This window comes from Scomber japonicus, chromosome 19, assembly GCF_027409825.1.
Source record: "Scomber japonicus isolate fScoJap1 chromosome 19, fScoJap1.pri, whole genome shotgun sequence".
Classification (NCBI taxonomy): Eukaryota; Metazoa; Chordata; class Actinopteri; order Scombriformes; family Scombridae; genus Scomber; species Scomber japonicus.
Genome location: NC_070596.1, coordinates 20,048,409 through 20,075,610, shown reverse-complemented (window position 1 = coordinate 20,075,610; position 27,202 = coordinate 20,048,409). Strand labels below are relative to the sequence as shown.

Sequence of the window (27,202 nt, the reverse complement as noted above, 5' to 3'; positions counted from 1 at the left end):
GGCTCTGTGACTCAGTGTGTGTTAGTATACGTATGTGTGTAATCATCTCTCTCACGTTGTCAATGTCCCTGGGCTCCAGGTGCTCGTTCTCTAGATCTTCACTGATGTGGCGTCTCGAACGGAAAACACGATGTGCTTCCTGATTGATCTGCCGCTGTTGATTGTCACTCTCTGTCTCTGAAATCACATCCCTGAGAGAGAAAGGAGGCGATTTCAAAAAAATACAAATGTTATTAAGTCACAATATTACTGCCTGAAAATTTGGAAGAAGTCCCAATCTCAAAATAATAATAATAAGAATATATAGCATTTCTGACTTCAATTCAGTCTTCAATTCATCTCCAAATCTCCAGTTGTAGTTATCCAACCCACCACAGTGTCTTACCTTCCCTCTTTTCTGGAGTAAAACTAAAATTATTGTGTATGTCTGCTGAGAACCTGACTAACACACTTTAAAATGTATTGTTTGGGGCTATTGCACAACTACTTTTCTTGTTAATTTAATGTTAAACTATACTTTAAACCTAAACACATAAGAAGGGAGATCAGGCGTACATGTTGGAGGGCCGCTTCCATTGTGTAGAGCGGTTGTTGTGGTTGACAAAGTAGGTGCGTCCCAGGTTGTCCACCTTCTCTTCCCAACCTGGGGGCAATGGTGGCAGCAGCTGCTGGGGTCGCTGAGACCCTGAGTCTGCATTCTCATCCCATCCCTGAAAGATAAAGTTCAGATGTATCAAGATGAGGTAGTTTGAGTTATTTTAAGATAATGATGCTGACATTAGGTCCATTAATAAAGCTACTGTAATACGTTTCCTTGTCGGTGCACAGCAGTAAAAATAAAAAGACAGAGAGAGAGAGAATGAGGGATAGTGAGAATATTGAGTGATTTATGTGTTTATTCTGCAAATGGCACCTTATCTGTGAATCCTTTCACTGTCTGTAGAGCATCTATCACGCTCTCTAGCACTCTATTACTTATACATACACAAGCAATCTTGTGCAATCTGCTGGAAATGCACTCTGCAACACAAACACATGTGAGAACACACAGAAAGAAAAGATGAGAAGCTCCTATTTCTCAAAATAAGGGGCAGTTTTGTACAGTAAATGGTTTTTCCAGATCCTGACCTGGAAAAGACTTTCACCAGATCCTGGCAGCAAGATGCTGTCGGAATTCTTAGAAAATAGAATAAAAAGAAGAGTGATCCTCTCTCCTCTTTCTCTTAGCAAAAACGACTCTCACATTTCTACTGGTTCCTAAGTGGGACGCTCTCTTTCATCTTTAAGGCTTAGAACTGTGTTTTGCTTAATGTGGAAGGAAAGAATAAAATTAGAATGCGGTTTGGCTTCAGGTCATTATGAACAAGACAGTCAATGCCTTAGGTAATGCTAAGTCAGCAGTTAAAACTAACTTAACAACAACAGTGGCCAAGACCTTACCTCAGCCTCTTCTCTCATCTCTCCAGCTTCCTCCTCGTGTCCTCCTTGTTTGGGAAGATAGGCCATCTTCAGACGCAGGTAACCCTTCACCCTGGATTTGTGACTGGAGGGATAACATCAGCAGAAAAGGACCCACATAAAAATAGCATATTAAAACCAGGTGGCCTGTGTCTTCAGAGCCCTTAGCAGGCTCATGCTTTTAAATGGAAGGGAGTTTCCACACTGCCTCTTAGCAGCAGATGGCTTTTCACCTTCAGCGTACAACTGACCCCAAATGACACCAGTCTACATAATGTTGAAAACCATGATTAAGTCACTGTGAGTTATAATATTAGTTCATCATCATCATCATCATCTGTCAGTGTCTATTAATCTTGCTAATAGGTGCTAATTAGACACAATCTAACCCAAGAAGTCACTTTACTTGCATCTACTTTAACTGTTTACATCCTGTGTTACTCCTTACACAGAAACTGACCTTCTGGGCCGTAAGAGGAAGTCCTTAAATGTGTAAGGACGCTCCATGGCAGGGTCCTCTGTCTGCAAATTAATAGGAGACATTTGTTAACAGCAATCAATTGAACACAAAAGCAAATACACATGTCAGAAAGTATCAAAATATCAGTCATGAGTTACAGCACGGCAGTAGCACTCTGCACAGCCATCCCAGGGATCATTATGCAATACTGAGCTTCTCCTGTTACATATTGAACAGCAGAAAAGATCTTTTGTAATTCACAGCAATCTCCCACTGCTCTCCAGCTGGGCCAAACCAGTCCACGCTGGTTGCTCACCACATAAAGCTTCAGTCTCCATGTCACAAGAGCGATCCCAAATGTAGGTTTTGTTTAAAAAAAAACAAAAAAAACAACAAACATTGAGACACAATGAAGCTGTTGGGGCCAAACTGTCCTTACGATCTAAGATATTAAGAAAAACTATTAAGCTTTGTAACTTGTGACCTTGTAATCATTCTATTTTGTTAATGAAAATGTGTTTGGCTGCTATATTGCTTGAGATGAGTCAGAATTGCTGACCTGATTCATTAAAAGTAAAAGTAAAGTACCTACGAGAAACGCAGAAAAAGCTGATGACTAAAATGATGTCCAGTAACTGTGAATAAGACTGGAGTCATGCACAAAACACAAATCACAGCATCTATATCAGCAGATATAGTGCTCTGTCAGTTTGTTTTATGACTAAAGTAAGATTTTCAGCATTAGCTACATCAGGATTCAACATCCCCTTCCCTGTCCACCGACTTCACCTCTCAACATGAATCAGCTGCAGCTTTTTATCTACTACGAATTCTCTGGACCTATGGGAGCCAAATAGGACATTAATAATTAACCCTACCACCTTTTACTGATAAGCTTTTAAAAGGTTCACAACTGAGACAGAAGTTCAGAGAGCCACAACCAGCCTGACTGTACACTTCTCGACTGAATGAAAGAGCTGCAGGTCTGTTAGTTTGAGTTACTGGTCCTGTTGGTTTACGTTAAACCTATGCTGAAAACATTCACAATCTGCACACACTGGTTCTGTATGTTGTTGTTTTCTAAAGTTGTTATCTCACAGAAGTCAACAGTTTCCAAGTGAGTGTGTGCATTTGACTAGTGTGGCTTTTTCCATTAGTTGTGAGGGTGTGGGTGAGGGTGGACGCCCTCAGGACAGTCACCTCTGTTTATATTATAGACAGCCTTCGGAGGGCTCAGCTATTTGATCACAAGAAGTTACTTGTGTGGCTAGCACTTTCTCACACTCAAGACGAACACAGGAAAACACACTTTTTGTCTGACCTTCACAGAGGTTAATCAGTCAGAGCACAATGGAAGATAAAAAACAGCTGAGTATTCAAAACCAGTTAAAACAGTCAGGCTGGCCACACACACACACACACACCCACACCCACACACACACACACACACACACGAGGACACAGATGTACATAACTCACCGGCAAATGACTGAGAGGAACATCAACTTGTCCCAGGAAATCATCTCTGGTCTAGAGAAGAAAAATAAAAAGGTCACATTAAACAGCTTAATTTGAGTAATAACAGATTGTTTGAATGTGTCTGGGGAGAAATTTCCAGCAGGGGAAAAGAAGGGAAACCACAATGTTGAGGTCAATTATTTCGTTCACCAGAGGACCCACCAGCAATTTGTGTTGACAGAGAAAAAGAGACCGATTTTCATTTCGTGGACAGCCCCGTCCACAAATAACCTCTAGCCTTTTTTTAATGAACACCTGTGGTGAACTGAAAATCCCAGATGGTTGCAAAACAGTAAATCAGATTTGAGCAATTTCTGCTACTTTTAACTAAAATGACCATATAATATTTGCTAGTTTGATATGGCTAAAGAGACAACAAGAGTACTTTTATATTCTCTGTGAGTCGGCACATATCTCCACAGGTGTCCAAGAAAAAGGCTCTGGGTTTATGGACGGGTGTTTGGTGAGAAAAACCGTGAACCCAGCAAGGAAAAATAACAGCCACTGCCACCAGATAAAAAGCCACATCAGCCAGACAAAGGAAAAGGAGGATTAAAGTGACAACAGGAAAGAACAAGGGAAGGTTTGTGTGTCAAATTAAAGAGGCCCGTAGATTTGTCCATCCTTGTGCCGTAATTAATGCAGACTGAGAGGAAAAGAGGGATATGACTGAGCTGCACAGCAGCAGCCCCCAGCGGGGGCGATGATTACCTGTCCGAGATGGAAAAGCCCATTCTTGGTAGAAGCCTGTGTGTGGGATACAACTCATTTAGACAACAGGCATTAACTAACAATAATGTCCGTTTGTAGACACTGGGCTGACAAGTAAAGCTGGGCTGAGGGATTGAGTGATACGTCTATAAGTCTGGTGTTACTCAGCCTGACATGTGAGTCACCTGTAGGTTGGAGGAGACTTAATGTGTTTGCAAATGGGTCAATAATATAAACAGAGTAATAGGAACCATCTAATTACTCTCCCAAATTGAAGAGTGACCCTGTAATCTACCACATAGGAGGATGTAAATGTATTCCTCATGTTTTAATATAAAATGAAACATTAGCAAAGTTTGGTTTTTTTTATGTGTTGAAGTGGGTGTAAAAACAAAAGTTAAAACCACTGGCTTAGTACCAATATTTGGTTAAAGTGTACAACTACCACACTTGTTTATTTTGATTATCAGATGAAAAAAGAATAAACAGTGGAGGGAGCGAGTGCACCAGGCTCCCACCACATTTAACAGACCTGGAATTCAATGGTGAAAGGTTACAAATGAGTCACATAAAAACTCTGAGTTAGTAATGCACAGACACGTAAACAGAGCCTTGTGAATCCAAGTACACACACACACACACACACACACACACACACACACACACACACACACACACACACACACACACACACACACACACACACACACACACACACAGAGTAAAGTATTTCTTCTCGGAAATTCTGGAGCCTCTACTTTATAATTTACCGCAGTATCTGCTTTCATTTCCTAAACCAACCGGACAATTAATTTACTGACTGCTTCACTAATTCAAAACAGTGAATTATAAACTTTACCTGAACTTGGAAAGAGCAACAAAAGCAACCTGATGATCTGTAACTTACAACCTGAAGTTGTGAAATACTCTGTTTTGAAAAGCGCTCTAAAAATAAATCGTATAATTACAATTAATGTTGCAAAGATTTCACCAACCAGCCAAGACTTTCAGTACTGATCACTATGAACATTCGATCTGAACCTCATTTGCTGCTATGCTTCCACATATAAACAATAATGGCTTGGACCTGTAGCCTATAGCCTATGAAATAGCCAGTAGTAATGGCAGTATCCTGTGTGACACATGTGCTCTTGGCAGACAAGGCTGTTTTTTTTTTTTTTCTATCCTTAACCGTAACAAGCATTTTAAGCTGCGGGTATGTGTATGCCGTGGGATATAATTGCAGAGTCATCTAAGGGTCACAGTTGAGCCTGCAGCTGCCTCCCAGGGCCAGGTTACACTCAGAGAGGGAGGGTGTCGCAAAAACCACCAAGAGAAGGAGGGAGGAGGGACGAAAGGTGAACGAGGCCTGAGGCAGATGAAGTAATGTAGAGCTAGAGAAGAGTTACGAAATAAAAACACTTATAAAAGGGTCAGTTCACCCCCCCCACCCCCCCAAAAAAAAACACTTCAACAGCATTCAGTTGTGGAGATAGTTTTGGTTTTAAATATCCATCTCAGCGTTTCTGTTCTGTAACATTTTGCCAAAGTTTATAGCTCCTTCCAGCACCAAACAGGAAGCAGCAAACTAGGTATTTATTTACTTAGGTAACGGACATTAAAACTTCCTCAAATACTGTCACACACACACACAGACACACACACACAATAGACAGTGAATTAATGTGTTATGAGTCTGTGTTTAATTCCGCATCCACTAACCAGTATGCATTTTAGTGAGAAATCTTAATTCCCACAGCACAGCTTATAGCGTATTTTATGGATTATGATGCCGAATTGACAAGAAAACTGTGAGTGAACATGTAATTGTTAATGTCATATTTTTTTAAAGGGAGTTTGGCATAACGTTAACATTTTCCTTGGAGAGTGTAAGGGGCTTCAATTTAATTAAAACTGCTATTATGTTTATTTTTTTAACATCTTGTCACCACTACTGTTAATTATTGGTTGGATTAATGGTTTAATAATGTGTGTTTGTATTGATTACTGATGATGGCTGATCAGGCTAATTATCAGCTAACTGTATTTAGTTTCTAACAGCAGTTGCAGTAAATGGTTGCCCTTTGTGTGTCTGTTTTTTAAACTACTTTCCTAATTAAACTTGATGTGCTCGATGGTCCCAATGAAACTTGAAAGCTCAGCATTCTTGTCGCCCTTAGTTACCCCTTGTTTTCCACATTAACATTTATTCACCCAGAAGAAGCTAATATTTCTCTGTATAATATCACCTCCTCTTTCTGCGTGTGTGTATCTGCAGTGTATTTACTGGTTTTTCAGACAAGTTCAGACCAGTTGAAGGAGTTTAACCTGCCTTTGCATTGTTATATCCAGGCTGATGCTTCTGTTTTTAACTGGATTTCATGCAGTTTGCAAGGTTTGAAAACAGAAATACTCCAACATCCAGCAGTTGAAAGTGCTGTGTCAAGATAATTAACGGTTTCTGTGGGCAGCTGTTTTTATGTTGTAAAAATACCTTGTTTCCCACAAATCCTGGAAAACCTGGAATTGTAAGGTTTTTTTTCCAAGTGCAAGAAAGCACCTTCTGAAATGTGATCGTCTTAGCTGATATGATCTAAGAAATGTTGATCCTAAAAAAAATTGTTTAAAAAAAAAAAAAAGTAGAGAACTAGTTATAAAGAGGAGCAATCAGTGTGTAGTGCCTGTTTTTCTTCTTGTTTTCCAGTTATAACTGAATTAAATAAATAATTTACATTTTCTTTCAGCTGGTTTTTCAGAACAAACCACCACACACACACACACACACACACACACACACAAGGGCAGCTTTGGCCAAAAGCAGCTTCTGTTTCTGCTCCATTGGTCGACAGTTTTTCTTCTTGTAAATTTCCACCAGCAGAAGGATGATGGGAAATATAATCTCAAAATGAATCTAAATGGAGTCTTGCAAATAGTGACCCTGTAAGATCCCCCGTCTTTGCAAAACTTGTGACTAAACTCAGTGACTCATTTGACAGATCGTCTTCAGATGTGAGAGGGAGTCAGACTTAAAAAGTCTTTAAAAAGTATTTTCACAGTCATAGCATATGGAAGGCATAATCCAGCACCTAGGTGACTCGCCAGTCCACGAGTCACCAAGTCACCTCCCACCCTCCCAGTTCACATCGCCCCCCATAGAAAACACTGTACCCATGAGATTTCAGTTGAAACCCCCTTTCAAAAGGAGGTGGGTGCAATTTAATTTGTGGTGAATACTGCATTAAAAAAACCCTACACAGCAACATCTCTTTCCAGAAACAACATTCCTGCCTCTCATAAAGACTATTTCATTAGACATCCTAATGAAAACTATGTTCTGTGGGTTTTCCACAGAAACCAGGACATCATTTATGGGAGAAATGTTATTTTTCATTGCTATGAGTACAATAAACAAAATTTCACTCAACTTCATAGAACTTAAGTGAAGGTGGAAATCCCAGATATCTTAAAAAGTGAACCAAAGAGAAAAGGGCTATATACCATAAGAGGTAACTGAGATTTGGGTTAGAATTGGCAATGCTACTGTAGCCACATGAAGAAGTGTGAACAGATGAGGAGTTTATGATATAGGACAACCTGGAATATGTCCAGGCTGGTACGGACGTGTGAAAAGGTTATCTCACCTACTCAACAGTCTCTGTGTTGACACAACTGAATTACAATGCCATGCAGGTCAGAGCTGACGGAGAAAACCCCTTCACAACAATACTAATCTGAATCCCTCTCACATGCTACTGGACCAAAATAAAGAGAGCATCCCACCACCCCCCGCCCTACATCCGTCCACAATCCCCTCTCAGGTAAATATAGCAAGCCCAGTGGCCTGCAAAAGCTCTTTGTGAATGGCAACTGAGAGGGAGGGGGGTCTAGGCAGGGCTGTAACAAGGGCACAGCACAGTGGCATAGCTGTCTGCAGCTTGTCTAGCTGGCACACACACACACATACACACACACACACACACACACACACACACAAAAGCACACGTGCGTAGTGTCCCATGCAGGGCACTCCAACTCCAGACTACCAGTTGGGGAAGACCTGTCATTATGGTCTATATGAGGATTTCCTTGTTGCATGAGAAACGGGATGCCCTGGGGTAACACAACACCAGATGTATTTAAAAAAGGGGAAATGAGATGGTGTGTAAAATAAATTCAAGTGTGTCCTAAGAGCTGTCAAAAACAATCCTAACTAAAAATAAATTAGGATTGCGTATGCATTAGTGGGGAACTGGAAATATTAGCAAACCAAAGAGATATTTTACCATAGTTTATATTTAATTTATCACATGTGGGTTAAATGTTAGCAGTGCTTAGTCTGGTGTGGATACATTTGTGGAGTATTAAAATGTTATTCACGTGATTAAAATCTGGCATAGCATTATCTTCATGACACCCTGGACTTTCAGAGTCAGAGATGCACACTACAACAACAAAATACATCTCCTTATTGAGGCATACTTACACCATAGTGTCACATAATTTTGTATTAAGTATGATACATTATACCCGCCTCCACCCCTAAAGTGTCGCAAGCACAAGCAAATGTGCTCAAGAGATGATGAACAGGATACAAAAGCAGAACAAATATATTTTGCAATATTTTTTAACCTTCAAAATCAATCTGAGGAAGGAAACATTACTTTTTGACTAATTGGTCACAACACAGATACTCATAACCTGTGACAGGAGCTCACATATTGCTCCATTTTCAGGGGTTACAAGTTCACAACCACTGGGAACTGCTGGTATAGCAGTTTAAACGTCCAGGTTGTATAAATAAAAAGATTTAGACAAGCAGACATTTCTGTTTATAATCCATCCAGACTCATGACAGCACATGCTTCATAAGAAACGAGAGAGAATAATCCTTATATAGTCAAAGATTTTAAATATCTACTCTATATTGCTGTTATTTTCAGCATCTACTTAAGTTTGAGTTCATTACCAAAATCTTACATTGAGAAAAGGAAAAAAATGACTTAAGAGCATACTGCTGAAAGTTTGGGAGCAATGAATTTGGTAATGTGACGCACTGTTTATTAAAGTGAAGCCTTTAGATCTGTTCTGCTTTCATAGTTTGAGCTTCACATGAAAGTAGAACAAACGGCAACATCAGATGTATTCAGCCTTTTAGGAACCTACTGATACGGACAGCTTGTTCAACTTCTTGATCATCATTTGGGCTGTAACGACATCTTAGTGCTTAATCACTCGCGGAGCAGCTGCTAGGATACAGATCCATACCAGCCTAGAGCCAAAGAAGACATGCCGCCTGCCCGCTCTCAAAATCAACAACCACGCTCGAAACAGACTAAAGATAGAAACAGCCAGCTCTCAAAGAGCACTGGCTGCAGTTATGGGTATAATCAAACTTTAGTGTCACATTTCTGTGAAACAGAAAGCAACAAGTGCACAGGGAGAAATTATCCATTCATCCAAAAGCCTGTTCCTGTTTTCCTTTCGTGACTGAATTGGCTAATGTGTGTAAAATTTCAAATGCCTGTGGTCATGAAGTGAAAGAAAGCCAGTGTGTGTGATTTAGCTCAACAACCCTGTCTGTGCTTTCACTTCCCAGAATGTCACCACCCTCTTCCTGCACCATACAGATCGCTCCTCATCTGGGCGAAATTCAGTGAGTGAAATGACTGATATTCGAACAACTTCACACACTAGGTATGAAATACTAAACACATTGCATAATACACGTAATACAGAGTATACATGTCACTCTGATTCTCATTTGTAATGTCCATACTCCTACTAAATAATTCCCCATCCTCTGGCTACAGTACACATGCTATTATGTCAAATAAATGTCATATGAGTGAGAAGACTTATTTACTCATCATTAAGACTACACATTGTGCATGTGTCTTTATAATCTTTCAAATTTCCACAATGCTTGGAAAACACTAAATCCTCAAACCATAATATTTTTCCATTTAAAAAATTGACAAAAAAGTTCACAGTCCAACTAACTTTTTCCAATAATTTTTACCTTGGGATTATTCCTCGTCGAATCATTGCCAAGGCTCATATCCTGATCTCCACCTCCACCAGGAGTAAAATAAATCTTGAAATGAGGCTGCCTTCTGGGGGTATCCCCACTGATTTTAAAAGTGCAGCCATTAGATCTGTTTCTTGCCTCCATTCTCTGTGTCTCCACATCAGTGTGGTTCTCTTCTATGGGTTGGCTATCTTGATTGTTCAGCAAAAGCCTCTGATGAGACAAGCTTCTGTCCAGTCGAATTCTGGGGTAACGCACCATACAGCTACCGCTTGAGCTAACAAATCCAACATTGGTGCATTCTTCCTGGGGTGCAGCAGCCTGTTGCCTGCCATGGTTTTGATCCTGGTTCTGATTTTGCTGGAGCTGAAACACTACTCTCTGTGTTCCTGCATTAGCACCAGAGCTCTGGTCGTGGCTTTGCTGCTGGACAGACCAGCCAGTACCACCATAAGGGAGGATTCTGAAATGCTGGATGTCAGATCCATCAGGAGAGTTCCTCTGGATACAAATACCCCCAACACTGATACCAGGTTGGCCTCTGCTATACATTGTATGGCCATTGGAACCGATACTAAACACCCTGCGCTTGGGCAGGTTCAGCTCTGTTTGAGAGTTTAAAGAATCTGGGCTGTAGTATGGAGGAGGTGGATGAAGCGGAACGCCCGCTTGGATCTGTGGTTCAGTATAGGCAGGCGCAGGTCCTGGAGGAGTATAACAGGGTGGCGGGACATCATCAGTGTGGCCACTGGAATCTCCATTACTTGATCCATTGGAGCGCTGCAGGGAAATGTGCATGGAGGAACTCTTGGTGGGCCGTGGTTCAGCGTAGGCGGCGAGCTGAGGTATGAACATGGAGGAGCTGCGTTTAAGAGAAGGCTCCAAGCGCGCACCAAAAGGTGGGATGTGTTGATCGGCTGGCCCCTGAGTAGGTCTTGATATCGGAGGTGGCTGCATGCGGAACGCTGTGACCACATCATTGTCTCCCTGCTGCTCCTCGGAGTCTCCTTCCAGTATATCCGGGGCTGTGTTACTGCGGCCAGAGCCAAAGTACAAACGCAGACGTTGTGCCATTTTCACCTCACGTCCCACAGCTCCCGTTTCCTCTCACTCTCTCTCTGACTGCTTTGGTTCTCTCCTCTGGCTCTCGTCTCAGTCTCCTAGTGTCGCCCACTTCTCTCCTTTGGCTGACTGGATGACTGAGCCCCCTTTTTTTTTCTTCTGCTCTCTCTCGCCTCTCACCCCCACCCCCACCACCCCTCTCTGAGTCTCTTCCACAACTTTCCTTCCCACAGTAAACTGCACGGAGGAAAAAAAAGTCACACCACAAAAAACCAAACAGTCACTGCAATTGAGCTGACAACTTTACACTACTCACTGGAAGGAGTGGAAGAGTGAAGGCTAAAGAGAGAAAGGGGGAGGGGGAGAAACAAAATAAAGAAAAGAATCCCTGCCAGACTCTTAGCACTACTAAGCACTAGCGACAGACATCAGAAATAGCCTGAGCCGAGTGATGGCCAGCATTCCTGACATGATTGGATAAGAGCGGCCGGCGCTCCTGGTTTCCGAGGTGACGGTGGGCTGCCTGTCAGTCATGTGACCACAAATGGGTGCATCACCTCCTGTTACCACCCAATGCTGCCCTCAAGTGCCAACTGGCCCCCCAAACACAAACGACTCAATGCTGCCTCCACACTTAACATTAATGTCCTTATTTCACAGAGTTCTTTTAATTTTGTCATTAACTACCACTTCATTCGCTGACTTAAAGCTGATACCTGAGTTTGTGTAGCCAAGTTTCACTTCTGTCTCCATCATGTAAGATAAGTTACTTCTCTAAAAACATCAAAATATGACCCTCCTTCCTCTGATCTGCCCAAGTATCATGCCATTGCCCCCACGAGAGGATGATGGGAACAGAACCAATAATCTGTTGTATACAAACACATAATTCACCATCCACGCCATCTATAAAGAGGTACTGTATACACACAACATTAAATAAAGATGTCTTTTCTTAATGAACCACTAATACCACTTGGACTCAATGGTCCCATTAAAAAAATGCTAAATTCACCAAGAAACCAGGAGGATGAATTGAACCCATGTTACTACTTCTTGTGGCTTGGAAACACAAAAAGAAGAAGCACAAGGAAGCTGTTGCTAAAAATGGACGAGAAAAAAAAGCAGTGGTAGAGAGAGGGGAGCAGAATATCTGACAGATAGCAGCTTTGATAGTGCAAACAGCACAGTCCTCTCTGGGGAAAAGATATCCAAGTCTTCTTCAAACAGAATAGACATTCGGTGCCTCCGATATACAGCCAAACACTTAAATGTCTGCTGCTTTTATAGGCAACTCTATTTGCATCCAAAAAACAGCTCAGCTGTGATGCTAGGCTACGATGCTGAAATACAGCAAACAAATCATGATTCTTTAACACTTCATGAGAGAATGCTTCACACTGCTACAGAGAAAAGTGATTCACCAGCGTATCAGCGTGAAAATGGGGGTTTAGTGTACTTTGCCCTGAGGCCAGAGTTAGTGGGGAGATTGTCCGCCTTCATGCACAGAAATGACAAAGCCCTTATGATAATTTTGGCCTTTCAGAGAGAGAACAGTATAGCATCCAAAAGTGGCCTCCTTGTTTTGAGCATGACTGCTTCGGCATATGGTTTAGCCCACAGTTCGTCACCTTATCGGCCTCATAAAGCACATCACTGATGGTGAAAGGAAAAAAGGAAGATGACACAAACAAAAGAATTCCTTCTTCTGTGTTGTGGACGACAGGGCATCAGGGAGACGGGCGATATAGACTGGAGAGACCAGAGATGCAGTCAAAAAGGAAAAGACTGTAGTGCAAGAGAGAAATCGTGGCTTGGCAACTGGTAACACTAAGGGATGACACACTGCCTACAGTGTTAGGCACAGTCAATAAATGTGTGTGTGTGTGAAATGTTATGGAGACTGTTCTGTATAAAAGAAACACAATGCCAATGTGTGGTCCAATGGCAGTGAGCCCAGCTAGCCAAATGATGCTTGCTTCAAACAAAGTACTACACTGTACTGTAGGTCTATTAAGCCCCTTTCTTTATACTCTATTTTAACCTGTCACTCTTCCTACATAGATATCTTATAATTTGTAGGCACATTAGTCAACATTCAGTGTATCAAGTGGATTAGTATTTCTATAAGTACACATAATCAAACCATATCTATTGCAGGGGCTATAGCAGAAAAGCAAGCAAAACTTTTCATCCATTCTGACAAATAAACCATTAATTCATGGACACAACAGAACAAGTAGCCCCTTCAAAAAAATATTGGCCAGTGGTGGATGAAGTGACTTGGCATGCATCTAGAGATAGACAGAAGAGCACCCCTTCAGACTTATAAGGAGAGGACTGGGCTTAAGGCTGTCTTGAGTTATACCCTTCTATACACACTGGTTAAATCAGTGCAATATATTGGTTAAATCAGTGTATTGCATAAAACATGAACATAAAAGTAATTGCATGAATGCAAATCATCTGCAGATAATTACAGAATGTGCTGATAATCTTGTTACAAAAACCACAAACCCAACGACCCAAGCACAAATCTTTCTACTTCCCATGTCGGTCCTCCACGTACAAAAGCAGTATCCCTGAACCTGCGAGACCCAGACAGAATGTGTGCCTTATGCAGCCAAGAACATAAAATACAGTGTTGGGCTGCAACCATTGTTTGTTTTATCAAACATCAAGTTAAAGCTCCAGAGTTACTGAGAAACAAATATCACTGCAGAGCTAAACCTCTTTCAGAGAAGCATCCCCCTTCTTCCACAGAATCATATCTCTCTTATGTCAACAACCACTTCCCACTACTGACTCCTGCGACAATGGTTTGTGAAGGTGAAGGAACCTTTAAACATGAGTGTGAATTAGTGAATTAATTATAAAAAGCCACTTGTGCTGTTTTTAATTACTACAACACTTGACATTGTGCAGACATCTTGTTGTCATGGCAACTGAAGGCCTACAACGGGTTTAATTTCACATGTAAAGGAAACTAGTGTCTGTAGAGTAGATCCGAGAAACTTGACGTAAGACGAATGTAGGAGTTGTTCATGTACTACAGTTGTGCAGCAGGGTGATGGAGCTAGCAGCAACGCCTCTGCTCACTTCTCCTCATGTGCAGCGTCGCATGCCCAGCTGAAATCCTGAGGTTTCAAATGTGGCAATGTGTCAAAGACTTCAAAAGAAGAATGTGATGACACAGGTAGAAGTGACGATAAACAAACAATTCCAAGTTACTTACTGTATGATGCGTGAAGTGAAATGAAAGTGGTTCCAGGGAACTGAGTTACAATGCAATAAAGGTATGCAGAGATATCAATCATAATCATCACATTACATTCGGTGACACATGTTTAAACGGCGTAATTGAGACAAAAAACATATAAGAAAGCAGTACTGGAAACCCCATTATTACAAGAGGAAATCAGATGAGATATTATCAAGGCGATCCAATTTATGGTTTAAAAAGGAGAAACAAATTACATGAATTAAAAGAGGCATAAGGATCTTGGCAGGCAGAACTAAATACATTTGTTGCTGATAAAATCTGTCGAAAAATGACAGACTGGAATTACTAATGTGTGATACGAGCGAAAGAGATAGGTAAGAGGTTATATGAAGTGTGAATCTTACCAATCTGTTTTCATCAAACACCTCAAAGAGTAGCCTGTGATTCTGCGGACAGACCTGCGTTGGCAACAAAATGACAGAGGGGGTAGATGTTAAAGCAAGTCACCCAGTTTATTGGGTTACATTATGTGGCATAAGTTAATGCAGATGTACATGCTTACAAATGCTTTCTCGGTAACTACCTGTGACTAGATGGTGGTCAATCTTCTTAGCATTACAAAATAGGACTGAAGTATAATGTTTTTATAAATAACCAGCAGTTATTATACGCATGTGACCAATCTGGTAAAGTCTAATATGGTCTGTTTGATTGCAGTGGTGAAACGTGGGGCTCACTTCTCAATTGAAATGCAACTAAAGATTAACAACTCTAACACTACCACTCTAGAGTAAACAAGGGCAGTAACAGACCGTCATGGAGTGTGACACTGGGGAGAACAGGAATCTTAATAACTTAATAAAGCAAACAAATAGTTTAAAAAAAAAAAAAATCTGAACTCACTCTGAAGTAGAATTCCTCGTTCCATTTTGGATTGAGGGTCTGAAACATAAAGCGTACATGTGATTAGACAAATAAATAATGTATTGAAGCAGAGTGAACACCATCATTAGTTTACAAAGAAAACAGACCAGATGTATGAAATCTATCAAACCCCAGAGTGAGAGTAGAGAGTTTAGGTGAGGAATAAGGCTCAATCTTGTGCGTCAGTGATCCTTTTATGTTGTTAGAGGAAGTTTACAGCTGACAACACATTCCACTGATTGGCATTAGTCTCTAGATTAACAGCCGTGAGGATCTTCATCCACTTTCTGGATGGATCAGCCGAGTATGTCACTCTCTCTCTCTCTGTCGACGTCACACATTTGATATATTATTGGTCTGAGAGCTATGTGACACTTCTCATTAAAATTCCTACGGTGATTGAAACGACTTAAACACTAGAATGTCAATGAAGCGCTGACGTCACAAGTCTCCCTGATTAATAAACACTTTACAACATTTTACGGCGGCGATAAACTATCATCTCAGCTAAAACAACTGCTGAGTCATCAATTACTAATGGACCTGCTGCCCTTTGATTTAAAAAAAAAAAAAAAAGAAAAAAAAGAAAATATAACACTAAAGCCTGTCAAACTCCTTGATCAAATAATGAAAACACTCAACAAGTTAATATTAACATTTAGTATATGACATTACAAAATGAGATCAGGGCAGCTTCTAGTAGCTGATTTTATGGGTTTTTGTTATCAGTTATTGTTTTATGCCTTCTTGCCACAAGCCAAACTCTTAGCTTCAATAACAAAGACACCATCATGGGAGTCCCACTTAAAGACAAATAAAGCGCATAGAAGAGCAGAGCAGTGATGCTTCTTTTTCTGCTCCACATAGCAGTGCATTGTCAGCTATTTATAGCCTATAACGCAAGCTTGGCCACTGGCAGCATACAGTATGTCTGCCTGCATGGAGGCCTGAGCTGCCTGACTCCAGCAGAGGGTTGGCTGGCAGCAAGCGAACCTTACCTACCAGGAGAAAGAGACAAAGAAATTAAAGGCTGCTTGGCAAGGTAGACATGAGCAGGCTACATGACAGTGATTGAAACAAATAGCTTCATCCCTGCGTATTATGCATTTCCACAAATCCTAGCCTGAGGCAGTGAAAGGCATGTAGTGCAGAGATCTTTAAACCATATGCCCCAGAGCATGCCTTCAATGTATGGGCATTTTGTTTCAACATCACAACCCACTTTAATATCAAGACTTCATCTGAATCAAGTTTACACTAATAGCTCCCCCTGCTGTGAATAAATGTCCTCCCCAAAACAGGTCACCGGGGGGAAAGAGTTTGGCCAATGTCTCCCTCTAGACTCAAATAGTCGCTCCTGAACAGAAAAGAGAAACGCTGCCTTCTGGTGCCTTCTTGTGGTTTTCCTCTCTTTCAATCTCTCTCTCCCTCTCAGGATGATATGATTGCTATAATTTGAGAAAGTGGTGGTGGGGGGGGGGGGGGGGGTGTGGAATCAGGAGGATGTCATGATCTCAAATCTGCTATTGAAAAGGGGAGCCTAATTTAAGTGGCTGTACAGTAAATGACTTGGTGCAGGTGGGGGAGGAGATTACTGGAGCAGGAGTGGCCAATCTGATAAGGTGCAAACACATTTAGAGTTCATGAGATCTGCCACGACAAGCCAAAGGTCCATGAAGGACAGATGAAGTAGCGGCAGAAGGCTGAAAGCCACTTTATACGTTAAGACTTACCTTTTTAATAGTCTTTGTTTGGACTAAGGCGAGCTCTCTGTTTTCATCCGCAACATAAAGGGAAAGCTTGACGTAAGGGTCGCTGGAGAAACAGACAAAAAAAAGAGGAATCAAAAGACATCAGTGGCAAAAAAAAAAAAGATCTTGAGCGCATCAAAATTCACAGGTGCAAATTAACTTCCTGCAGTATTATGAGTATGAACCCAATAATATATCAAGATGTTATTCCATTTTTTTCAGATCCCAATTCCCCATACCAAAATAATATTCTTCCAGTTGAAAATTAATATTTGAATCAGGCAATATCTAACTTAAGAACAATTCAACTCGACAATAATCTAACCAAGCAAGTATAAACTTTAAATTTATAACCCTTAAATGAATCCCATTTTTCCATATTATTCATGGCTGGCATTTTTTCTGCAATCCAGTGTATTTACATTTGGTACTTACAGTAGTTTTTAAATGGTAGCAGCAGAGTCTGCTATTCCTACACTGGCTCCAATAAGCCACACCTGTGCTTTACTTAAGTTGGTCCAATCTAACAACACATTATCCCTGACCACAGGTGTCACAGGGCCTGTATTGCTGGGCTACTGCTTGCGTTAATACCTGAAACCTGAGTCTATCATCAACAACCACACACACATAAAAACTGCTTACATCTGGGTACTGTGAGATTAGGCTATAATGTTTTTATTGACAACGCAGAGTGCTAAAAATAGAAAACTGCGAAACATTTTGAGGCGAGTAGCACAAATAGTAAGTGAAGTGTGTGTGACTGTGCTATTTAAGAACCGCCAAATGGTTTATTTGAAGGTGCTGACGGTGTAGAAATGTCCAGCGAGGTCTGGATAGAGAGGCAAAGCTCTACTATTCAGTGGAAAGGCCAATTACTCTGCTGATCTGTCCTAACAGGCAACACGAGATAAAGAGAAAAACTTTAATTAAGTCTTTAGTTTTTACATGACGAACGAACCTAGACAACTAAATGTGTTACAAATGATTTACTATTTCCAATGTTATTTTAAGTGGATGCTACAAAAAGCAGGCAGAATGTCAAACAGGCGTCACTGTGTCAATAAAAACAAACATGACCACTGTGCTGTCTTTACCCATGATTCTGTATAGCACTCGTCTTTATTATGCCCCTTTTATAGAACGCCACACACACAATCACTTAAGTGACTGCCGCTGTATGAATGAGAGACGGGAGATCACAGCTGAGAGCAGATTGTGCTCAAGTACTTCAGTGAAGCTAAGTGGATGTGAATCTCCAGGATGAGTGACGGTGTTTAACCTGGCTGACTCCTGCTGAGATCTAAACACATTATGATGCAGAGCACAAGACCTGCATGTCCAAGTCTGATCCCTGTCTCATAGATATGGTCTCATCAGATCATACTAGGGCCAGACCTATATGTCAGTCAGCTGATATTATTGGCCTATCACAGACGTGCACTGATATTTTATAGTTGTATAGGCAGCATTTAATGTATATTATATCATTTTTCTTAATTCAAGTTGAATAAATACGTACATATTTTTGTTTTGTTTTTGTAAGTGTTGTATTGTTTATTGGAATTTATAATAATGAAATTCCCAGTGATGTTTTAGTGCACTAATGTCGTTTTACACAAAAATGTTTATAGTTAAACTGTTAAATACGCTGCACGTGTTTGATACCCACATTTCAAAAAATGTGCATTTATGTATTCTGTACATACAAGATTATCAGTGGATATATTGACATCTGACCCTAATATCCGTATCAGCCCCAAAAGTTCAGTATCGGTCAGGTTCTAATATGTATTATAATAATATTTATGATTAGTCGATTCTTGGATTAGTTGCCAACTGTTAAATTAATTACCAACTATTCTAATAATCAATTAATAATTTTGACTCATTTTTAAAGAGGAACATTTTCGGACTTTCTGACTTCTCATATTTCCTGGTTTCTTTTTGATTGTAAACTAAATACCTTGGGTTTGTTTGTGTTGATAGATGTTATGCTCCATTATTTGACAACTAATTAATAAAAGAAAATAATCACCAGTTTAAATCGATAATGAAAATAATCGTTTGTTGCTGGCCTATATTATATATATATATATATATAATATCACAATCGAGAACTCTTTTTCCAGAGACAAGCACACAATCGGCAAATAGAAACAACACAGCTACAGTCAGATGGTCACAATCAATAAATATTTAGAAGAAGCTTTAAAACTGCCTGTTTGCAGCTCATTCCACTTAAAGAGGACGGTGCATACCCGAAACCAGTTCTGTTGAGATTAGTGCATACACATGAGACGTCTATGGTTAAATAGTTTCTGGATGGTGTAGTATTGTAAGAAGATTTAAATGTAAGACGAGATGTGAGGGCGTTGTATATCACATACCCATTGCACAGATCAAAATTCACTGTCACAATGTTTATGGTGCAATTTCGTGCACCTCTACTATGTGTCCTTAAGTAACTTCTGTCAATGTATACGTACGTAATCTAACTTTTTCTGCAGTGTGGAAGTAAAATAGCGAGCTGCAGCTACATAAAACTATAAAGACACATCATCTTCACACCAACGCTACATCATTAAAATCCTTTCTTTTTTTCCCTCCAGACATTACTGCTGTGTTTTACATTTCCTGTTGAGTAAATGGCATTTTGATTGCAGTGGGAGAGATTTAACACGCAAAGTTAGAAAATCTATTCGAATCGTATTTCAAACCATCAACAAATGCGTTTTAAATCTCATTTGCCGTAATCAGTTTCCGTGGGATATCACGCCATCCAGACTCGATATAACAAAAAATAATCTGAATACAGATATAGCCAAAATAACATTTGGTCTGCCTGGTCTGAGAGCAGCAAGAGAAACAAGCTGAAAGTGAGTGGGCTGAAGAGATGGGAGATTTATTTTTTAAAAATAAGCTACAAACAGACCTAAAGAAAAACTTGCTTGGTCGCTAATTAACGTCTCCAGGAACCCCACAGTCTCTAATTGTGTGTTTTTCTGGTTCTGTGATGTGCTGTGACTAAACAAAAACAATGGGCCTACTGTATCTCGGCTGCACTGAGAGTCCTCCTTGTCTCCTTCCCTTTATCAACCAAAAATCCTGCTGAGGGAGACAGACAGGCAACTTCAGGTCAACACTGGCAGATGAAAGCTAAACTAAACTAACACGGCTCAAAAAAGAAATGACTAGCTCGGTCCACTTGTTGTTTGATTGCATGCGAATTCCTCGATTTTCTATCAACACCTTAAAAGAAAAATGAAAACAAAACGGCAGGCTGTTTCATTTAGTCTTCAATTACAAAAAAGAGGAGCACAATAGAACAAACGTAGCCGAATTACAGAATAGAGCAGAAACAGGAACAGGTTTGGAGCAAAAAAAAAAAAAAAGAACAAGCCGGCACTGTTTGAGCATCTTACGAGATGACAGACTGCCAAGTCAGCACTGTCTCCTGTGGTAGCTCGCCACACATCGAGCCCTCATTCAGTGTTTCTTCATTACAGTTGGGTTTTCTCCTGAGCCGGGGCCGAGCCGTCCCTGCCAGCGGGGCATCAGGATTCTAACACATGCACTCTCTGGCATTTGAGCAGCACTCACACACACACAGTGCTAAACATGCCAAACTCTTCCTCTGACAATGTCATCTTTTTCATAGCTCAGATACAATGCATCACTATTAATAACAGTAGAAACAGTGTTCTTATTTAGATGACGCTCACACTCGTCACACAACGATTCCAGCAAATACCGACAGCCTTTAAATACTGCTGTTTGTTCCTTAACTGAAGATCGGATCAAATAATTTAATTCTGATGGTGTGCTTTGTTCCAAACGGGCGTTGCCTCAGACTATTTGTTGGCCTTCTCGTGTTTGTTTGTTTAAGCAGTTAAATCATGGTGAAGAGCTATCTCCAGTGAGGCAGCACGTTCTAAGCTTTACTGCAAAACTGCTTCGTACATTTTTATTATATTATTATATTTTCATATGCAGATCTATCTATTTACTTTCTACCTTTATGGGCCATTGATTCAGGCAATTCCCCTTCTAATAATCTGCTATCAAGGGAGTGTGTTGTGGGAGTAAAAAAGCAACATAACTGCAGACACTAAAGGACATTTGTATCCATATATACAATCTTAATTTTGAACAAGCTAGCATTAGTAATACTCTCTTCCTGTACACTTGATATTTAAAACGTACCAGTGCCGCAATTGTGTCAAGAACTGCAGCCTTGTAACAACACCTGGTATCAGATAACTTTTACCAACATGATGTATTTAATGAAAAGAATGTACCGGTACTCTAGACTGTCTTGTCTGCTACTGCCTATGTACTATAACCCGCCCTTGATTTTATTATAATTTACTGTACTTAACTCCTTACCACTCTTATAATTATCCACCTTTTTTTATTTTTTTTTTATTTTTCTTATTTTGTTTTTTAATTTGTTTGCTAACCCTGAAGTTAGACTTTGGCCTGGACTAAAAAGGACCAAGTTCATAAGATTTTTTTTGCATTTAGCAGCAACAACAAAACAATAACAGATTAGCAGAGTTTGATGGTTACTTTGTGTATTAGTAATTGATCACGCTGTTCTCGCACTGCACGTACAGAGATGTAGGTAATTAAAATGAGGAGGGCAGAAGTCACGCTGCTTAGCCGTGCAAAAAAAAGAGAAACCCGACACAAACGTCACGCACAACTCCACATAGGGATATTACGCAATGTCATATAAAAGTTGTGATAAGAGTGAGTTACACTTCATGACAGGACAGTACGTGACAACAGGACGTCAGACGGCATGAGGCAAAAAGGCCCCCCGATGAACAAAACACTTCAAAGAGCCTCAAAAGTTTAAGTTTAAGTAGTTCATTTGTGTGGGAAAGTATGTGAGTGTGTGTATAATTATTAGTCAAATGCTTTTATCTAGAAAAAGTGTAATGGGAGGTAGGTTATGAGTAGGATAGGAGAAGCAGATAGGTAATCATTCATTAACATTTGGGGAGTTCAAGGTCTTTGTAAGTAGAAGGAATGTAGTGAAAGTTGGTAAAACTGTGCTGTTCAAGGCTTAAAGGGCAGATTGAAGGAGACACTCGAAATCAAAGAGCATTATTTTGTACACAGTGCCATAGCTTCAGGGTCTGAGCTTGGTCTTAGAGTCGACTTTTTAGCTGTATGTTTGGATTTTGTCATATAAATGTCTCTGATAAATCATAAGTGTACATAAGACAGGTTCTGTCATATGTAGCTTAAATACAGTATGTAACAAAACTGAATGACAAGACATATAGTATTGAGCTTTGTAGTGCCCAAAATATTAAAATATGTTGATTGTATAACCAGCAGGTGCACTGACTAGGCCCGCACATTCTCACAGTCATGACATCATCAAAGTGGTAAAACAGTGTAACAATGCTGGGACCTCTGATGACAACAGCATCTTCTGGTTTGTCTTTCCAAAAAACAACCTGCTGTGATGCTCACCTGGCTCCTATGATGTCTTTCTTCGCCAAATCAATTCCTGCAATGACCTTAACTCGCAACACTCTGGTTTCATTCTGCAAGAGAGAGAAAGAGAGAATGAGAGAGAGAGAGAGATTTAATCAAACACATGGAGAAAACATTCAAGCCTCTTCAAAACATTTCAAGATGCTGGTTGCATCAACCTCCCGTCTTCCAGTCAATAACCCTGACCTAGATTTGATATGTGAGTTGTATCAGAAAAAGCTTCCAGCCTTTTCAGATGACCTAACATAAGCTAAATTTAAACACTTAAGTGCTAAAACGATAACTAAATTAAATGACTGACAGATTCTTTTTAAAAATCAGCAACTATTTTGATCATCAATTAAATCGCTAAACCTTCTAAATTATGAGTCTTTGTTATTTGTCTTTCATGATTAGCAAACTTCCTATCTTTGGGTTTTTGTGGTGTTGGTCGGATAAAAAGGAGCAAAGTGACGACACCAATTCGGGCTTTAGGAAATTGTGATGAGCATTTCCATCATTTGCACACATCTGGGTCAACTGGTTCAATATAACATACGTACATAAAAGCTAATAACGGATTCTTTCGGTTTTACTTATGACATGTGCTGAGCTGAGTGAAGGAGATAACTGGGGTAAGGAACCCAGGCCAACCCAGCTGTTGCCTTGGGCCATGGCCTGGATCTGAGGGCGTAACATTACTGAGTGTTTACTTCATGGTCACAGGAAATACATTGTCTCGTGGAATGTGGGCCCACAATTGTCTTAAAACCTTGACTTGGGGAGACTAATGAACACGGTGAATGCCAAGTGAAAACCGGTGCCCTGCTGTTGTTGTGTGGAATGCTGTTTTAGGCATGCCTCCCCCCTCTAATAATGAGTGACAGAGGAGACAGGGCAGCACAAAACCTATGAAAGCAGAAAAACGTGACCTAGACAGCAAAACAAACACTATCTGGGTTAGATTACTTGCTGTTAGAGCTGGGCAATATGGGCAGAATCAAATATCACAATATGTTTGACCAAATACTTGTATATTGATATTGATATATTGACAATATTGCAGGGATCTGTGCTTTCACAAAATATTCAAGCAATAAGATTTTTGACCAGTAATCACCAGTAATTGTGGATATAATAACAAAATGGATACAGGCAGATAGAGCTCAGATCAATTACATTCTTACTGTAATGCAGCCTTTAAAAGCAGGAAAAGAACAACACTTATTCCACATCATGATATTACGATATTAAAATCTCTATAAAATATCATAATATAGATATAATATGGATTTATTGCCCAGCCCTACTTAAAGTCCATTAAATGTTCTAATCTCAGGCATAACATTTTTCAGTCAGAAATTTGGAGTATGTATCTAGATACTAGCCATTTCATTTCAATGTAACATGCACCTGCCAATGAGAAATACTGTGCATGCATTAAACTGGCTTCCAGGTAATATAACAAAGTGCAAATCACCTTTGCACATCGTCAGTTGCCACATGCAAATCTCTCTCTGCAGTGAGAGTTCAGTCTTCTGATGAAAGCAGAGGATAACCTCAACAATCAGTCACACCCCTTGTTTTCCCTTGCGAACCAAGAAAATCTCTTAAGTCATCCTACCAGATCAACCAAAAATAATACCCAGCCTTACTATTCCTGACTGTATTAGTAATGTAGCTGGTTGATATGACAGCTGCTCGGTTTGCCAATTTGTTTTGTTAGTCGGTCGATGCTCTCATGTTTGACTCGTGACTTACATGCTGTCAGGTAAAACAACGTTTAAGTTACATTACACCATCACTTCACTACTTTATTATTGACGCATCTCTGGATGTCCAAACCCAACACAAGAGTTCACCACACAAGTGGATATTGATCTCATTGGCCAGTGAAAAAAAAACATGCATGCAAAACATGCATGCGCTCAAGCTGGTTTAGTGGTCACCTCACCATCAAACAGATTTGATTACTGACAAGAGGTGGTTTGCTTGTGATGCCATGCAAGCCCTCCACCCAATAAGCGGATCAATGTCTCCACTGCACATCTGGGGCTTCAAAACAGCAGTTTTTTTAAAAAGGGGAACTTCAAGTCGTTCATACACCCAACAGAGACTTGCTCGGTGGATTTAAACAGCTTATTATCACGATTGTTGCAACAAAGGGTTTGATTCATGCAGTACTTACTGAAACTAAAGGTGGATAAACTAATGGCTGGAAATTGACAGCTGCCTGAACATTACTACGGAATGTGGGTGAGGGCTTGTTAGCTTGACTACCAGCTAACATTAGCTAAGTCTACCAGCAAACCCCCATCCAATGAGAGACATTTATCCGTGTCTGCTGCTTGCTTTGTTGGGATTAAAGCTTACCTCATCTTCTGAAAGTCCATATATTGGCTCGTAATTCGTAGCCATATAGTCTGTGGTCCACGCTATGCACGCAAAAACAAGCCGCCTGGCAAAACTAGCTGGCTAGCCTTTAACAATAAAGTCCCACTTTCCTCTCTGCGGTGCTAAAATCCACGGTGACACCGAGTCGTCGGCACGGCACAGGTGCTCGATTCACAGCGGAATAAATCAACGTAATCCTCGCCAGCGTCCAGGGCTCAACTTTGAAATGTAAAAAAAGATAACTGTGTCCAAAATGTTTCGACTGAGACAGATCGCTTTTGTCAACTCCGAGCTTACATCCCCCCTGCCTCGAAATGTTGGTTGTGACACTTGACTTCCTCCTAACAGATCAGCCAATCATGTGCCAGAAAGGCGTGATTGCTGACAGAATCAACCAATCAGATGCATCGTGAACTTCCCAAAGCTTCTCGCCGGCCAATGAAATGACAGAGGGCGTGGACAAGGAATGCATCTTCTTCTATATGTGTGTGTTTTTAAGCTTTATTTCAGGGTGTGTGGGGTTGTGTCTCGCAAAACAACTAAAATTTTAACATTGTCATGATTTTTTGTAGCTATCTATGTCACAGATGATGTCACTATTTCCAGTTAACTAGTCTCGTTAAGGTGGTAACCCTCCGCATCCACAGAAAACACTGATCCGCATAGGTCGGTTCAATATGGCATGCGTTCAACAATGGCATATTCACCGTGGGAAATTCAATATATTTGTATTTTATTACAAAATATTAATTGATGATGGCTTTTTACCATCTTTATCAGTTCCAATGGGGAAATTGCTGTGTTTACAGCAGCCAATTCGCTCGCTCATAAATCATAACACACAGGGCCACTCAAAGTAGGTGGGAAATAAATAAAGCAATTTTAAAAAACAACAACAAAAAACAGCTGGAAACGGAATTCAAACTGAACAACTAGGACCATCAGACAGAGATTAACTTCTTTCCAAATGTATTGACAGTGTCTGTCTTTCTGCATATAGCCTATTCATCATTAGGCTATTATTATTATTATTATTATTATTATTATTATTATTATTATTATTATTATTATTATTATTATTATTATTAATGGAGTTGCTTAGAAATGCATGGATGATTGACGATGAAAATGATAATGGACTAAAACAGGCCTACACTATGTATAGCCTAGTTATAGCTGTGTAGGAAATAATAGCACATGTAGCACAGGGATGAATTTGGTCAAAAGTAAATCATACAGAAACATTCATGTAACACAGTAAATGTAGTAGCCTAGTACTATTTATTTATTTATTTATTTATTTATTTTGTCATTCATTCATTCATTCATTCATTCATAGGTCGATAACAGGAGAGACGAGTGTAATACAGGACTGTTTCTTCGATCACTCTCCTGAGCAACGCTGGTCCTATACTGCCGCCTAGACGCACACTACATTAATGAAATCATACCCAGACTGCAAAACGCATTCAAATAATATATAGCCTACGGTTATGTAGACATGAGGTTATTTATCTTTATTTTTTATTTATTTTTTATTTCTGTTTGTCTTTGTATTCCTTTCTTTGTTTACAAGCACTGGAATATAGCCTACAGCAGTGGTTTCCATGAGATGATTGCCTTAGAAATAAGAAAGACATTTTTTTTAGTATTATTTTGTTTTAATTTTTCTCTAATCTTTGCTTCTTTTTTGTGAACTACCCTATGATATTACCTGTTCAGATCTTTTAAAATCAATCATTCAAATAAAACAACCAGGGAGGGGAAAATCAAACCTCGACCTGTTGACATGCAACCCACCCACAGAGATACTGGTGTCACAAGCAAAACAGGTTGGGAACCACTGCTCCACAGTATATTAGACATCATTTAATAAGAATCTACCACTGCATGCAGATAATTGACTGCGATTTCAACATGTAAGCCTATGAAACCCATATCTAGGGATATAACTAACGATTATCAAGTAATCTTTCAATTATTCAATTAGGAAGATGACGTCCTCAAATGTATTGTCTGGACCAATTGTCCACAACCCAAAGATACCGAGTTTACTGTGGCAGAGGACTGAAAAAGTCAAACATTTTTTGTTGTTTTAAAATTATAAGTGGCTCAAAACGATTAGCCGATTATTAAAATAGTGTGATTAATTTAATTTAATACTAATTGATTAATGAACC

At 39.9% G+C, this 27,202-nt stretch overlaps 1 protein-coding gene across 3 annotated transcripts in view; it reads right to left on the bottom strand.

The window, feature by feature from the left end:
- Positions 1-25,313, bottom strand: part of nedd4l (NEDD4 like E3 ubiquitin protein ligase) — a 48,128-nt gene extending 22,815 nt beyond the window's left edge. For all 3 annotated transcript variants that reach the window (XM_053339374.1, XM_053339376.1, XM_053339377.1), the window contains exons 1-11: positions 25,002-25,313; positions 22,626-22,699; positions 17,118-17,199; positions 15,364-15,402; positions 14,865-14,918; positions 4,148-4,183; positions 3,398-3,448; positions 1,919-1,980; positions 1,441-1,543; positions 556-710; positions 56-191 (exon numbers count right to left, since the gene is read on the bottom strand). In XM_053339374.1, coding sequence (XP_053195349.1) covers positions 56-191; positions 556-710; positions 1,441-1,543; positions 1,919-1,980; positions 3,398-3,448; positions 4,148-4,183; positions 14,865-14,918; positions 15,364-15,402; positions 17,118-17,199; positions 22,626-22,699; positions 25,002-25,046 — 837 coding nt within the window. In that variant the 5' untranslated portion in view covers positions 25,047-25,313. The remainder of the gene's footprint in view (positions 1-55; positions 192-555; positions 711-1,440; positions 1,544-1,918; positions 1,981-3,397; positions 3,449-4,147; positions 4,184-14,864; positions 14,919-15,363; positions 15,403-17,117; positions 17,200-22,625; positions 22,700-25,001) is intronic.
- Positions 25,314-27,202: the final 1,889 nt, after the last annotated feature.